Genomic DNA, 16574 nt, shown 5'->3' on the forward strand with positions numbered 1-16574 from the left:
CCCCCCCCCCCCCCCCCCCCCCTCTCTCCCTCAGACATGGCTGATATGGTTGACTTCTTTAATAAATGCGAGATTCATCCTGTTAAGTGGCGTCCAGAAGGAAAAATGACTGTAATACTCCTATGATAGTCCTGTAATATTCCTGCAGGGACTCGCAGTGTGTCTGCGGCTCTCTGTAGTAACTTCACCATCACTTTATTCTACTTTATGGTCTTTTTTCAGCTCCTTTAGTATCATGAGAATATTCCTACAGAGGCTGCAGTCCTCTCTGTCACTGCTGGGTTGTACTTGGTGCTGTATAATATCCCACTTATTTTGGATTCACTTTGGTTCATTTTCATTCGGGGGTGCAATTTGAAAATAGCTTGAGCTAATAAGCAGAAGCAAGAATATAAATATGTTTTTCCTCCATATGTGGAGTTTACATGCATTCATATTATACAGGCATTGGTGCACCTGCAGCACGCGTTCATGCTGCAGGTTCATCACAGGTAATAAACCACACGTGTAATGTTGCCATGCAAAAACAGTCCATCTAAAGAGTTTGTTTTTTTACCTTTGCAATCTTAGTTTTTAGCAAAAAGACACAAATTGTGCTCGTTTCCAAAGGTTTTTCAGTTTTCTCCAATAATTTCATAAAACAAGTAGAATCACATTAAAAGAAAAGGAACCCGTGACGTGAAGTAAATTATTCTCAATACAAGAAAGCGTTCATTTGAAATGGAAACAAGTGGAGACGTCCACACTTGGCACATTTTAAAGCAAGAAACGACGTTTGACACAGAGTGACAATGTCCAGACGATATTTCTTGCAGCGTAGATAAAAGCCGAACATCCCCAAACCTTTTGCAGTCGCAGCCAATTACAATAATGAAGAATATGTGGAATTGCCTCCCCAGCCAGCCCCTGCATCCTGCCGTATCAACCCTGCCATTTCTGCAAATTAAACGGAGTGGAAATAGAAATATATAAAAAACATCCTTACATGATTGCGGCCGGCGTGGACGCGCTCCAAGTTTCTCCCCCTTCTACACTAACACACACGTACACACTCGCATGCACCCGAAGAACGGGAAAAAACACACACTGTCGCCTGGTCGTTGCTCCGCGTCGAAGCCCGACATAGTTGGTTTCACTCAAAAAGAGAAGAGATGGAGGAAGAGAGAGGAGAGTGAGGGAAAGAAAAGAGGAGGAAGAGGGGGAGAGAGGGAGGAAAAAAAAAAAACTTCACGTTCAACCCAGAAGATGCTCACGTTTGGCTCTCCTCAATTATCCCCTCCCGTGAAGATAGGTGGCGTGCGTTTCAGGGGGCTTCTCCTCTGTGTTACACGGCAAAGAAAAGGAGGTGGAAAGAAAAAAAATGTCATTAGAAGAGGCGTAACACGTCAGTCCCTACCCAGGTTTGTTTCCTGGAGTGGGTGTAAGACATCAGTTGTAAACCTGCCCTTGCAGGAATAGCGGTCCCTCCCTCCTCCCAACTATTTCTAAGGCTTTATTTCTAAGGCTTTATTATCACCGGTGGAAAAGGATCCGCTCACCGACGCGCTCCAGTATCATCCCTCCTCGCAACTCTTATCCACAAGACACCTCTTTACACTCCCTAAAATCAGGTATGTGCTTCCTCACTTCTTTATTTATTGCGTGTTTTCGGAGACATTTTGGACAGTAAACTTCTTTGCGCCCGCGTCAGAGTTGGAGCAGAACTTTGCCTTACCTGCACAGGTGGAAATAGGTGCGTTTGTTTCGAGCGGTTTTTCCTTTTTTTACCTCCGTGATGTAGAGGCGTCCCGTAGGTTCCTGGGAGCCGGGGAAAGTGGGCTTTTTGCGGGGCGTTTGGCGCTGCACACCACCGCTATCCTTGGAAGCAAAAACGCGATTACATCCCGTTTTCCCTCTTAGTCTCCACAGCTTGTATTTTATTTGTGTATTTCTTAATCACCCAGCTAAACGTCCAAGTACCCACAACAAACAAAAGCTCTTGTCAATATTCACTTATCCTAATAACGGTATTTGCGCTGATAAATTAGCTGGTGAAGCGAACATCCCACACAGGCGATTTGAATCTTATCGCTTTTGTTTATGCGCCATTTGTGCCTTAAAGATTCCCTTAAAGTCCGGAATCATTTGGCACATTTTAACAATTATTTCCCATCTGTTATTTATTAACTATTGACAAGAGAGGTTGGAATGAGTTTATTAAAGGGAGAAGTGTGATTTTCTCAGGCGAAACCAAGTGTTTATTGAAGTTAAATGACTTTCAATCAGACCACACAGTGAAGCCTCATTCCAAGCTGCAGCTCAGTCTCTTTTTCCGTCTATAACGTGTGAGCTCTGGATATGACCCTAAAATATGACAGAAATGTGATTTATTAACCGGATTCAGCTTCTGTTCTGAACCCGGACTCGAGGCGCAAAACGTGAATAAATCCTGTCAGTTTTAATAGAAAGAATTAAAATATTTTTTAAATTCTTCAAAGTGAAGAAAAATACAAACCGGTTGGTGAAACTTTTCAGAAAGAAATAACAATGGATGTTTTTGCTTCTGTCCTCATCGGCGAAATGAATTGTGTTTTTCTAATAAGAGGAATTACAATTCCCTTCCTCCTGCTGCTGTTTGCTCTGCTGTTAATGCCACTAAGCTGAGAGCCGATCAGTTGAAAATCAAAATTAGAAGGACACGGATGCCCTCACCGCTCCTTCTCATACTTTCACCCACGGCTCTTTTTTCTTTTTTTATAATCTGTCCCTCCATCCAACTTACATTTGCTGTTTCTTGTCGCGCGTCCGGCGCAAGTGGATCGCCACGCTAATACCCACATTGTTGGTGTTGATCTGTGTGTGTGTTTCCCGTCAGATATCAAGCTGAAATCAAGGAATCGAGTCCATGCGAGCTGCCATCTGATCCCACACACACTTATCAATGAAGCAAGAGATCATGGCGGATGGCCCCAGGTGTAAGAGGCGAAAACAAGCCAACCCGAGACGGAAAAACGGTAAGAAAATCATACAAACAGCGGTCGGGGGGATATCTTTGGATGTACGCCTGGTTTGGAGGTTTCCACTGCGGTTCGGGGGTGTGTGAGGGTCCGCGGCTGGTGCGCATTTCTGCCTTCCCTCTTTACGCAGGGATAAAGGGACCGCTATCCCGGGGAGAATCTGTGCGTAAATGCGTCCGTGTTTCAGCCCCACTCGGGTCGTTGGAATCTTAAAAAATAGCGGTTTTAAAATGCGTGTTTTCAGGCGATTATTTTGTGACGGTTGCGATGAGGTTAGTTGGAAACTTGTGGATGTTTGAAAGTTGGAGCGTAGCGGTGCCGGCTGGTTTCTCGCCGGGACACAATCCGCCATGGGGGACTGTGTAACGGTCACTCAGACCATCGCTGGCTGGGGCAGACTAACGCTGCTCGGTGTAAAAGTCCTACCTTGTGACTGGAGTTTTGACATGCTTTAATCCGCCGTGATGTTTTTCTCTCTATATGGGCCTTTACATCACCTCACATTTTCAAGTGATTCAGCCCTATTGTCGCTGGTGTCCGGGACCAGCAGACTGGTGAAATAATTCATTTCGGTTGTTGCTGTAGTTTTTAAAGCTGCATGTGTTTTCTTTTGTCACTAGTTTATTGTAGTGGAGGTATCATATATAAATTGGATTACATGTCAGATAAATGCTGGACATTAATTGGGTCTGGACTGGAGCGCTGGAGGTGGAGATTTGTAGGTTTTCTTTCTTCATTTGACTGCACAGTTTCCCACAAGAGGCAAATCTGCAGTGACATTCCCTGGCCCCGTTATTCCTGATTATTCCATATAGGCTGCAAACACACTGGCGAGCTGAGACAGTGTGTGTGAAATACCGAGGCTGTGATTCAGCTGCTCAGACGAGGCTTTCATTTGCTTTCTCCACAACAGTTTTTAATCTCTGCCCCCACAGGTTATTTATCTAGATCAGATTCCATTTATTGATTTCATACAATCGATAGCAGACAAGCATTTTGTTCCACACTAAATAGCACAAGAGCATAACAGAGGAGCTGGATATTTCCAATATAAAGATGTATTTACATTTTGCAGTCTTAAAAGAAAAATAGAATAAAAACACACATTTGGAGATATGACAGCCTGTTTATCTGTGGCCACCTGTTTTGTCAGGGGGAGGGGGGACTGGCTTTAGTACCAAATGCAGCATTTGATAAAATAATATTAGCAAAGCAAATATAATTTTCACACCCTTAAACCTGACGAGAGACGGCGAGCTTTGGCAGAGAATATATTTATTTCTTTCATCCAGGAGAACGTACATTTACAGAAATATATTTAATATCATTCGAGATGAAAATTGTAAAATGTGAGTCCCCTTTTTTTCTTTTTTCTTCCATAACAACTAGCTCTGTCTGATGATCCCCCCCCCCCCCCCCTCTCCTCCCCTCCTCACCCCCAATCCTCCCCCCTGGGAATGCAGAGGCTTATTGAGGCTTGGCCACTCTCCTCTCTCTGTCTCCCTGCCTGTCTCTCTGTCCTCTTCCTGCCTGGCTCTGTGGAGCGATGGCAGGGCAGGGCGAAGCGTGTGACGGCCGGCGGGACAGACTCTGATTCTTCCAGCAGTAACTAACAAAACGTCTCCAATGCACCAAAAAATGCAGCGCACACAGACCCAGTTTTCTAAATTTTGAAGCAGATGGAGGGCGGATGCACCCAGACTCCCTCATCGTTCCCTTAACTGACAAATCAGATGAATATACACAAATGTGAAATCTCTACAATTAACGCTAATTCCTCTGAATAGCCTTTGGAGGTGGTGGTGTGTAAACCAGCATGTTTGGATGAAAATTATAATTTGTGTGCCACCTGTAATTATTTTTGTTTAAAAAATGACTAAATGTTTAACGTAGTTTTTTTGTTTTAATTAAGTAATTACGGCTCAGTGTTATATTTTGATCGGATATATTTTTTCACTCAATGCATCCTCACAGACAGAATAACTGGAATTGTTCGGATTATTTTTCTCCTTTTTTTTAAAATGGAAGGAGCATTTTCAGCATTTGTGCCAATTAGTATTAATGAGGCATTTGCTCACTAAGTTGTCTAACCAATGACATTCTCATCCAGATGACTGTTGGCCTTCAGGGTTGGAGGTGCTACAGTAGCTTTACTCACTCACTGCCCAGCCTGTCATGTGGTATTTAACCACAGTTCATGACTTATCCCCTCCTCATCCAAACCTCCTGCACGCCGCTGTGAAGCCTCTGCCTCGCAGCTCATAGACTCTGAAATGCCAGCGATATTTAAAAGCAACAAAACCTGAGAAATTACATTTTTTTATCATCCTGTTCCCCACTGTTAGACCGCTATGAAAGCCCTTCTCCCCTCCTGGTGTGAAACTTGATCTCGGCAGCGTGAAGTGTTTGAGAGTTTGGCCCTCGCCAGGTGTTGCTTGTCACATCCAGCTGTGAGCGCCCAACAGAAAAGCACTCGCACACCTGTCCTTATTTTCTCATTATTTAAACAAGGCAAGCATCACAAACACACCTTTAAAAAAAAAGAAAGAAATGCCTTGCTTTGTCATCATGTTGTTTTTTGAGGTGGATGTTACGCAGACGCTCTGCATCAAACTGTGGCATCTTTTGTCTGAGGAAAAAGATAAACGAGGAAATACAGATGTTGTTTTCATTCGTTGTTGGATTCTGCGTCACCCAGTTTTCGAAGCGTTTGTCTCCGTACCCTCCGATGATGGTTGTCGGGACATACCCTCGGAAATGCACCGATTACATAATCTGCAGCAGCAAAAGTAGAAGCAGAAAGACGAGCCCCCCCCCCCTCTCTCGCTCTCTCTGGCTGCTGGAGTTTGATATAATAGTCTGAATGTGGTTATTAAGGCTATTGCAGATTCACGCTGAAGATGGAGAAAAATAGGGGAAAGTGTGTGTGTGTGGGGGGGGGTAGCCTTGCTTTCAGTCTCAGACAATGCCAGATTTCTGCCAGTCTAAACAATTCTCCATCTCTATTATTCTTGTGCCTTTTTAAAGTTGTATTCGCAGTAGAGAATAGGGAGAGAGGAGAGGGGGGGGGGGGGGACAAGGTGCTCCCTTTCTTCCTCTTCTTCCCCCCCTCCTCTCTCCTGCCATGTCCCATCTACCTCCCTCCCTCCCTCCCTCCCTTCTCTCCCAGATTTTCCCTCCTCAAGGTAGGGGCAGCTTTTTGCCATCGTCACTGAGTAAAGGAAAGGGGGGGGGGGGTTAAGAAGAAAAAAAAAAGAGGGGAGGAGGAGGGCAGGTTTCGCAGGGCGCTCGCGGACAATTGATTGTCAGTGGTAATGTGTTTCATTTACATGTTTATACCGTCAATAGTGGCGGGGGGTTGTCCACCGCGCCATTCACTGCTGCCATTCCCATACGGGTTGGCTGTTGTGTGGAGCAGCCGAAGCAGACACCTTGCACTCCTGATGGCTTTCTCCTCTGTAGGAAGAAGCTGAGAAAAGTGTTCTGCGGTGCTTTCATGTTGAGGGAAATAAGGGATTATTTTGTTTAAGCAAGTGAAATAATTACAGGGGGGGGGGGGGTCGTGGTGCACAGACCAGCAGATAGCCGGGGATGAATCTTACTGGAGTATTTTTATAACGTCGGCCTTGTGGTTGAATCAAAATAGACACATTCCAATTACTCCATGTAAAACGGCGAGCAGGTCTCCCTCAATGCAGGCTAATAAGGAGGCATATTTGTCCTGTCACAACTGCACATTGCACTTTGGCGTGCTGCGTGAGGCCTTGTTATTTTGCGGAGCGTACGGTAGCTTTTTGCATCACTTGTTTTCTCTTATTTATTTATTTTTCCCTCGCCTGCAGTCGTCACAAGCTAAATATATCCATCTGCTCAACGTGTGTGAGTCAAGTGTATATAGCCGAGCACGTAAAATGAATGGACTTCCCTCATGAGATCGCTGTGATTTCAAGCAGAGCGTTGGAATATAGGAGCAAACGGATGTTCCCATTTCTGAAAGGAAAGGGCCCGCAGTATTTACACTTATTGTATTCACGTGATTCTATTTTATTTTATTGTGCGTGTGTGTCACAGAGAGACAGTCGCAGTGTGATATCTTCGGCTTCCGAGCTGATATGTTATTCAACAAATCCTCTAATATGTGCTTTCCACAAGGAATTAAATCAGGAATGTAGCTCAGCAACAGCAGCTCCACACACACACACACACACACACACACACAGCAGCAACACACATGCACCGTTTTTTTTTTTCACGCTTTGATAAGGCAGATAAAAGCAAATAGCATGGCTTGTGGCTGTACACCCCCCCAACACACACACACACACACACACCAAAAAAAAAAAAAAAAACTAATGATCATCTCAACTCCATCCTGGACACTGGACAGAAAACTTTCATCCGTTCCTCCTCTTCCCAAAAAATAGCCAAAAAACATTTTTGACACATTTTCTCCTTTTTTACATTTTTTTTTTATTATTCCTTTTTTTTTTTCTTCGTTCTTCCTTCCTCGACCGCCCTGCTTGTGTGAAGATATTTTTTCGCCTGGCGGCCAGAGAACACACACTTGCAGAGGCACCGCGAGCCCGGACCCCTGACACCGCGGGTCTTTGGAATGCCTTAGGTACGATTTCACTTTCGCTCACATCAATGCTGACCTGAATGCCTTTCATATCTGATCCGCCGTGTCTCTCCTGGTAAACATCCCCCGGGGGGAGAACAAAGAAAGGAGCTCCTCTTCTTCTTCTTCTCCCTCTTAATCACAATTCAGCCCCTTTCGCCGCCAGCAGCAGGGCTACACATTTGCATTCAGCATCAGAAAAGGGCCTGAGATGAAAAGGGGGGTGGAAAAAAAAAAGGAGAGCAAAAGAGGAGAGGAAGAAAAAAAAGAAGAAGAGGAAGGGAGAAAAATAGAGAGAGAGGCAGAAAAGGGTGGGTGGGTGTTGGAGAGAAATAACTAGGGTGTTTGTGGTTGTTTGTTGGTCGTCCCCTGGTTACAAGCCTTTTATAGCCTCCCTACTCTAGCAGGGACCCGGGCCCCCACTGACAGACAGATAGTGTTACGAGATGGCATGCCCACACTATTCGTGGCCACTCGCACTGAAGAAGAAGAAGAAGAAGAAGAAGAAAAAATCCTGGCTGCGACCGATTGGATTGTGCTTAAAGGAGGCGATAAGAGTCGGGAGCAGGTGTCTTCACGATGCGCTTTTTGGCAGCAAGGTGCTTCCAAAAAGTTCTTTGAATGTTTAAAAAAAGGAAATTGCCAGCACACTTTTGCGGCGCTCTTTTAGACAGTGTTTTGGGAAGAGAAAGTGTTTTGGTGGTTGAAATGAGCCTTTCCTGAATTCTTTAAAGCATTCTGATTGAGTGAAAGAACACATCACACATCCCCTCATGTAAACACGCACAATGCAGTTTATCTGTTGCTTTATTGAACTGATTAGCAAGATATCTTTATCATTCAGTTCCCAGGCTGGATGTATGCAAAGATGGGGAGATGGAAGGGAGGGAGGGAGGGGGGGGGGGGGGGTACCTCAGCTCTTTAAATGGCATCATGTGATATGGATTCCAGTTTTCTTTATTCCCCTTCTCTTTCATTTCCTCACCCAGAACTTTTTTTTTCCTTTTTGGTTAAGAAGAAGGATTATCGGTACACCTTCCCTCCCTCCTCCTCCTGGCCAAGCTGCGCAGGATTTAGGCAGATTTACTTCAGCAAACACCTTTGGACACTGGGGGGAAAGAAGGAGTCTGTTTGCAAAAGGGGCCTTTTGTTGCGAGAGGTTCTGGATAATGCCTTACCAGGCAGCCATGATATTAACCCGTGCTTTGGAGAAATCGGGTGGTGTTGGGGGGTGTTAACTCTTTGTATGACAACTCTTTGCTGCTTGTACATCCCCTCTGTGTCCATCCCTTCCTACTCTTCCCTTGCTCGGTATTCACTGTTGTTTTGGTCACTCAAACATTCCTGTTATTGTTGTGATGGGATATATTGGTTTGGAAATAAATGCTGCAGAAGTTAGTGTATTTGGGGCTGATGCACGCTCACACACACACACACACACACACACACACACACACACACAGAGCAACTGCCACTGCCAAGAACGATGAAAGCGAGAGCAGTGGCAGGGATCCGTTGCCTGACTAACACCGAGGCATGAATCAGCCAATAGCGAGCCAACTCTGCCCTGTGACTTCCCTTTATGTTTCAACGGCAGTAATGATGCATCGGTCCAAAACAATGTGGTGACACAGGCAGCAACGTGGCATTCCCTGCATGCGTTTGACCTTAATCCTTTGCCTTTTGCTCTGCATCGTCAAAAAAGGAGGCAGTTTTACACGTAACCAGTGCTTAAGTCACCGTTGGTATCTGCATGGCGGCTGAACTATAGCTGAACTTGTGCTTCGTCCCCAGAAGGAATTGCCTCAGAAAAATCCGGTTTTCGCTCGTCTTCTAGCCACTCGAAACCACAGCGAGTGCTCTGCTGCATCTGCTTGAGATGTTGAAGCTGTGGGTTAATTCATGCTCAGTCAAGGATGAGTGCAGTTTGGGTCTGTTGCTGCATCATATGAGCATGCTGAAAATAAGCCGAGAGCTGTCCGCTCGGACATGGTGCGAGAGAAGCAGAGATGGAGAGTGATGGAGCAAAGGTGACAGACTTAAAGGTGTTTCTGTGGGCGGCGTTCTGCCTGTCAAGCTCTGACCCACCTCCCTCCATCCCTTCTTTTTCTCAGGAGTTGACAGGTCGTATCGACTCCCCCCTTTACGGGGATGTGCACCTGTTCTGCGACACGCTAGTCTAAGTAAAGTTGCAGAGCAGTCAGATGTCTTTCTCCTGCTTCCCTGACTTTATTTCATGCCTCCGTGATTGTTTTCTCTTTGTTTCTGTCGGAGTCTCATCCCGTTGTTTTCTCTGTTTTCTCCTTTCACTCCTCGTGATTTTGACAAAAAGCAAACACAGAAATTGAAACTTCAGTGGTCCGGCAAATGATTGCATGCATTTGGACTTTTCATTTACGTGTGTACACTCTTTACCCTAAGCCGGCATGTTTTATGCATTGCAGAGGAGCAGAATGCATTTTGAAATATCATGCCTCATTTGAGTCTTTCTCAAGTGAAAATGCAAAGTCTTTATTTGGCCCATCCGTTCCGTCTCGTCCTGCTGTTTGCACTTATTCAGTTGTTGCGCCGCGTCTCGCCTGTGATTTTCGACATTTTCCTCGCGTCGACTTTTCCTATTTGCGAGGGAGTCTGGGCGCGACAGACGACAGGTTGCTGAGCAGGTGTAAACTAACATTCAGAGCTCGTAATCTAATGGCAGGGGAGCGAAAAACAACTTTAGAAACACCTTCTCCTCCCTAACAATGGTATATGTGTGCACGAGCATCCAGACGGGCTGTTTGGATGGCAACCGTTCCACCACATTAAACGTAGTTTTAAGACTTGTGTTTGGGTTGGTGGACATTCATGCTTTTGGAAGAATTTGTGTAAAATGTCCTGCCGTGTTTACGTATAAATCGTGTGTTGTTTTTCATTTTTTCTGCAGTTCAGAGCATTTAGTAATATTGATCAGAACAGGGAGAGATCTGCTTTTAACAAACAGGATTGTGTCTTAATAGAGCAACAAAGAAACCGACCTAGATCAAATCAAAGAACAAACAGCTGCTTCCAGCTTGTGTGTGAAAGCGTTCCTGCTCCGTGTGTGTGACTTATCACTGCTGTCAGCCGTACGGCTTCGTGACGTTTCGGAGGACGAGTAGAAAAATAAAGAGAAAGTAATCGCCTCGATTGCTCATTAAAATGATTTCTTTTTCTTCCCGTTTTCGTCTTTCTGCGGCAGCTGCTTCGGAGACGACACCTTTGTGCAAACAAGTGTTGAAAGCAGCCTCCGGTTTTCTGCTCTGATGTCGGCACTACCGCTTGCTGCCACATGTGCACACACACATTTATAGGAAACACACACTCTTTGATGTAGGTTTGATTGTCGGGGGGGGGGGGGGGGGGCTCTTCTGGCAAGGTCGTGGCCACGTGGAACAATCAATAGCAGATCACCAGATAAAGGCTCGGTGACATCTGGAAATCTAGGCCTTTTCCACACACGACTCACCCCATTTTACGGCACACCGTCCTACCTTTAATTCAGGATAATAGAACATGCTATTTGATCAGGGCTCGCCTTCTTACTGTCCTTCATTATTCACAAGGCGTCCCGCTTCTCTGCCACCTAAGTGCACCCCTCTCGTTACCTTTTTCTGTCTTTTAACGAGGACTTGTCTGCTTTCGTTTGTGCTCCGGTTTCCCCCCGTCTGGCGTGGAAGTAAATTCAGATGTGTTATCTCAATTTAATTGCAGCCGATTGCCAAGCGAGATTAAGACGAAATTAGGTCATTTTGCGGTTGCACAAATTTCACTCACTTCCATGCTTTCATCCCGGGGTTGATCAAGCACCTTCTTAACCGGAGGTTGCAGCGAGAAAGAGGAAATGGTCAGAAATTACACTGTGGCCTCGTTGTTATTCAGACATACATTTAACCTTTGGCAAGAGTGAGTCAAGGAGAAGTGAAACACGGAGGGAGGGAGCACATCTTCCCCTTTAAATGTCATCTGTGGTGTAGTCAGTGGACATGTGTAGCAAAGTCGACCCTGTTAAAAACTCTGAGAGGTGAATTCACGTGTTAATGGATTGTGACTGGAGAGGGAGCCCCCGCTCCTGAACGCCTCGTGTCCCGTCGCTGTCAAACGCGAATGTCAAACAAACACCTCCTCAGGTAGCGGGGGGATAATCACACCGACAGGCCTGTCCTCAGCCTTTCTGACACGCGGGACAAACGCAGGCTGAGGCTGAGGAGCTTTCTGTGGCTTCAGGCTGCAGTTTGGGTCTGGATTCAGGGGCGAGGTGGTCAAGCAGGAGGTCAGAGATACGGTTAAAATGTCTTTAATATGTGACAGTAAATTAATGGACTGGAGGTTGGAGTTTGACAGGGCCCAGCTCTTTGTGGTTGTGGTTGTAGTTTTGGTTTTGTGACCAAGCAAGAATCCAGGACTTGGTTTTGGTTTGGACCAAGCAGATGCCATGTGATCATTATCATTATCTACTTTTTAAAGGCATAATGAGGTGACAACACTGAGGTTTGTGTGGTTGTGGCTGTAGCTTACTATTGACGCCTCTCATTTTTCAGATGAGTGATGTGACCCGAGTTATGGCTCCTAATCAAGCTGCTTTGCTGGAGCGAAGGCCCGGTTGCAGAGGGTTGGGTGGGCGTTTCCTGACCTAGAAACCTTGTGAGAGACGACTGAGATCGGGTCATTTGTGGAGACACGTGCTCAGATCTGGCCGTGTGACTCAGCCTGAGACTCAGCCGGGTTGTTGGTTTAGGTCGAGGCTTTATGACTCGTGGGCTTGAGGTTGTTTTTTTGACATCCCTGAGCTTTAAATGTTGAGTATCTTCTTTCTGGTGATTGGTTTAAAGACTCATTTGTTCTGTTGAACCATCAAACCTTTAATTAGATGCCTCAAATATAAACATAGTTTAGCCAGAAGTCTACACTGAGAAAATGTAGCTTCTCATATCAGTCAAGTTCACTCTCAGACCTTTCTGCTTTGAAAGTTTTCTTGTGGCCCTCCAGTCCATTTCCCCCCCTCTACCTCCATCCATCCCAGCAGCCAGACAGTCAGTCATCTAAGCAGTCAGCCCACTGTAATTACTTCTCCCCCACCCAAGGGAAGCTACTTCCTTATCGTCCGGCATTCCTGAGATAAATTCCCCACCACTTTGTTATTCTTACTACTTAGGGGTATTGGAATTAGCATGTCCATCAAAGCAGACCTTGTACTCTGCCTTTTTTCTCACACCCCCCCCCCCTCTTTACGACCTTATCAGTGGTCGTACATTACACCAGGCATGGGACGTGGCCGAGGGCTGCAGAGGTGAGTAACGGACAGAGGTATCGAGCCATGTGTCCGACATCACAGACCGGAGGATGATCAAGCGATGCAAATGTGCAGCTTGTGGCTCTTTGCTGTAGTCTGGCCTTTTGTTAGCGCAGGTACTTCAGGGCTGCGTGGTGAAGGATTCGTCATGTCTCACTGTGCGGTCCAGGTAGCTGTAGCGCATGTCCTGATATATTCTGTTTATTTAAAACGGTGCTTTAAAGAGCTCTCCGTGTTTTTAGAAAGCTGTTATTTACACACCGAGTGGGTTTCATAACCTCTGAGCCCCTTAATACCTGTTAAAACATCCACTTGGCAATTTCAAACACGCACCAGCATCCCCGGGTAAATAATCAGCTCCATTCATCCCTGCAAACCCCACTTTTTTGCAGATGTGTGGATTTGATGGAGACCGAGCCCTCGCTTCCTTCCTTCCTTCCGCTCCGCTCCGTATGTTTCCCAACATGGTTTATACCTCAACAGCAAGCAGACGCCGCCTTATAAACTGGCAATCACAGTATCCCTAATGTTATTACTTTTCATAATTAGTTACAGCAACACTCATTCCACGACTGGCGGAAAGGAGTATTCCTTCGTAATTAAGGTAATGAAATATTCATTTATGCTACCTTTTCAGCAGTCGCACAAATGAGCCAGCCATGCTTAATGTCCGCCCTGCCTCTGATTTTATTATGATGGCAGACTGGCACATCTGCAATTAGTACTCGCACTGACAGTTAGCGTTTTGCGCGGGGCGGTAAGCAGAGGGTGGTGAGGTGAAGCGGCGGAGGGGTGGATGCACCCCGGTGCGATTACAAGCCCCCCCTATACCCCACCTTCCTCCTCCAGCACCCTCTACTCCACTAACCTTGCCTTTTTTGCCTTTCTTTTTTTTGTATTACCTTTATCTCCTCCTCCCCCGCCGTCTCCTCCCCGACGGAGAGGTTACCTTTTCCCAACGGTGCGAAATCGACTTGACATAACTGTTCATCAGCTTCAGCCCCCTCCTCTCTCCGTGCGACTCCCCGCCTCACCCCGAGGTAGTTTGCATCAAATCAGGCCCAGTCAAGCTTCAAGTGGAAATTGGCAGGCCAGAACCTGACAGTGGAGGAGAGGAAGAAAGGGAGGGGGAGTCGCAGCAGTAGAAGGCTGAATACATCCAAGATGCTGATCGTCAGGTCAAGTTTTCAGGTTAAGTGCTAATAAATCGCTTTTAAATCAACACTAATTGAACTGGAGAAGATACTGTTTGCTTCTCTGTGGATTCCTTCCCCATGTGTGTGAAGTAGAAACTGAATCGCACGTTCACTATGAGGCTGGCACGAACGTTTCTGCTCACCACAAACAAATATTTTAAGATTTTAGAGAGAAAAAAGATGAATATTAATTACCAGCCGAGGGGAAAAAGTTAGGACTTCTCCAGCTCTTATTTTTGCGAGCCTTTCATTTTTTTAGGTAGGCACCGGTCCGAGGAAGAGGCGGGGTTACGAGCGAGCGTTTATGTTCTGTTGAAAATGGCTGACACTTTGCAAACACTCACACATGTTGGCCAGTTCTGCATACACACTCCGACATACGCACATTTGCACGCATGCAGAAAGACAGAGAGCTGTACATATATTATATTATATATATATATATATATAATATAATGTATATATACACCACACACACTCACACACACTCTCACACACATGGTAATTGGCAGACAGACAGGTCACAGCAGACGCAGATGTGCCGTTTCTTTTTTCTTCCTCCTGAACCTCGCCGTGGCCCTCGCAGGGGAGCAGATAAGGACTTTCTGATGAAACTTTTAGTGAATCTCGCTGCTCCAGTTCTGTCGCCGCCACGTCACTAAGTTCAAAACGCTGCGTCCCCCGTCCCCCCCCCACTCCTCCCCACAGCTGCTATATATTCTTATTAAGCTTGAGTAGGAGAGGTGAGTATTGTGTTTTTATTCATGTCTTTTTCCCTTCTGACTGTCCGTGAGCCCACATTTCAACACTCTGCTCCTTTAACGGCCTTGGAGGATTTTTCTTCAACCCATATCTGTCACACCTTTTGTCTCTTTTATCTCTTCCTTCTCTGCTTCCATCGTCTGCTTTCCCTTCTAACGTCTTACCTCTTGGCCCTTACTTTTTTATTTCCTCCTGCTTCTGTCGTAATCTTTCTTTTCCTAATATTTTCCACCTCTCCCCCTGTCTTATTCCTCCCCCCTCCCTCCCCGCCCGTCCTGAGCTTTGCATGTGCTCTGATGGGCTGATGGCCGTTTCGACAGGGCAGCATTGAGGTAAAACGGTGTGACGGCAGAGTTTTGTTAAGCCGAGAACAAAGGCTCAGAGATGCCGGGCCAAGCCATTGTCCTGCGCCCGTATTGGCCTTGCCACAGTTTTGCAGGATTTAATGCTCTGTTTACCTCCAGCCAATCGCCACTAATATTCAAAGAGGCGCTTCTTCCTTTTAGACGCACCTCAGGATGATTTAAGATAGATCCGTAAAGAACTGCAGCTTTGCTCGCACAGGAGCGATTCAGAGAGAGGAAGAGCGGCAACGCTTTTAAAAACACACTCAGCTGTTTTCTCTCTGTGCTATTTGTCTATTTTCAGAAAAGAAAAAATAGATCATAATTCTAAGTTTGTAGATTTAAAATGCCAACAAAGGGCAGAATCCTTCTGTTATAATATACATCATTATTCTCAATTTTGTATAAGGACAACAATCACTGCTGTCATTTTCTGTAAAACTGTTGGAGCACATTTTAGCCTTTTTCATTTCCAACAATTCTTAAAATCACTGGATTTCAAACTGCAGAGACTTTAGTAAAACCTCTTCCTCCCGTACGTACGTTAAAGATGACCGGAGCGGTTTTAGACTGCAAAGCCCTCTCAGTGCAGTAAGTGTCTGTCACTGTGACTGGGAGAGAGATATGAATGAGTGGTGTTTGTGTGTGTGTGTGTGTGTGTGTGTGTCTGGTCCGTTGGAGTTCCCCTGCATGGTGTTTGGGCAAACTGAAAGCGGCGCTCAGTGGGATTAGAGAATGAGTGTTGCTGGGGGTGGCTGAGGGCGGAGGACAGAACACAGGAGGATTCTGGGAGTTTTTTCCGCCCTGTAGCAGGCCCTCTGCAGTGATCTGTATAGATCTGTAGAGGAAGTCCTCTCACAACAACACAACCAAACACCCTCAGTCCTGAATATGTTTTCCTGGTTTTGATCAGAACATAAAAATCAAAACATCACTTGAATTTGTGTAAAGTTCTGCTAAAACGCTCTCCAAGTGAAAAGGCAGCCGAAGACGGCGGAGGCGTTTTGAGGTGTGTTTTTGTTTTTACTGCAACAGTCGGTGTGACATTAACATAAAAGCAAAGTTTCAGAGAACAAGGGGCAATAAACACCGTCTAAAGCGCCGTCGTCGAACCCAATGATATTTTCACGAGCGCATAAAGATTATGAGTCCGTTCCAGTAGCACCCATCTGTGCTTTCATTTGCAACTATATGCTCAGTAGTTAAAGGGGAGGCTGAGGGAGGAGAGGGGATGACTTTCATTTGGTTAAATAGTTAGTTGAGGTCAAAAGAGATAAGAGTGTAACCCCCCCCCCCCCGACAACAAGCCCTAAAACCTCAGGATGATTGACAAGCGAGGACGTTGAC

The 16574-nt window shown here is 45.7% G+C and overlaps 1 protein-coding gene and 1 long non-coding RNA gene across 3 annotated transcripts in view; one reads left to right on the top strand and one right to left on the bottom strand.

Moving 5' to 3' along the window:
• LOC116386116 (uncharacterized) overlaps positions 1 to 1521 on the bottom strand; it is a 2905-nt gene extending 1384 nt beyond the window's left edge. The window contains exon 1 of the long non-coding RNA XR_004212941.1: positions 986 to 1521. This is a non-coding gene — a long non-coding RNA (uncharacterized LOC116386116). The remainder of the gene's footprint in view (positions 1 to 985) is intronic.
• zeb2b (zinc finger E-box binding homeobox 2b) overlaps positions 1034 to 16574 on the top strand; it is a 76508-nt gene continuing 60967 nt past the window's right edge. The window contains exons 1-2 of one of the 2 annotated variants that reach the window (XM_031852115.1): positions 1034 to 1610; positions 2855 to 2993. In XM_031852115.1, the coding sequence (XP_031707975.1) occupies positions 2921 to 2993 (73 nt within the window). In that variant the 5' untranslated portion in view covers positions 1034 to 1610; positions 2855 to 2920. The remainder of the gene's footprint in view (positions 1611 to 2854; positions 2994 to 16574) is intronic. The other variant, XM_031852116.1, reaches the window with a different exon arrangement.

Source organism: Anarrhichthys ocellatus, unplaced genomic scaffold, assembly GCF_004355925.1.
Source record: "Anarrhichthys ocellatus isolate YVR2014 unplaced genomic scaffold, GSC_Weel_1.0 scaffold12, whole genome shotgun sequence".
Classification (NCBI taxonomy): domain Eukaryota; kingdom Metazoa; phylum Chordata; class Actinopteri; order Perciformes; family Anarhichadidae; genus Anarrhichthys; species Anarrhichthys ocellatus.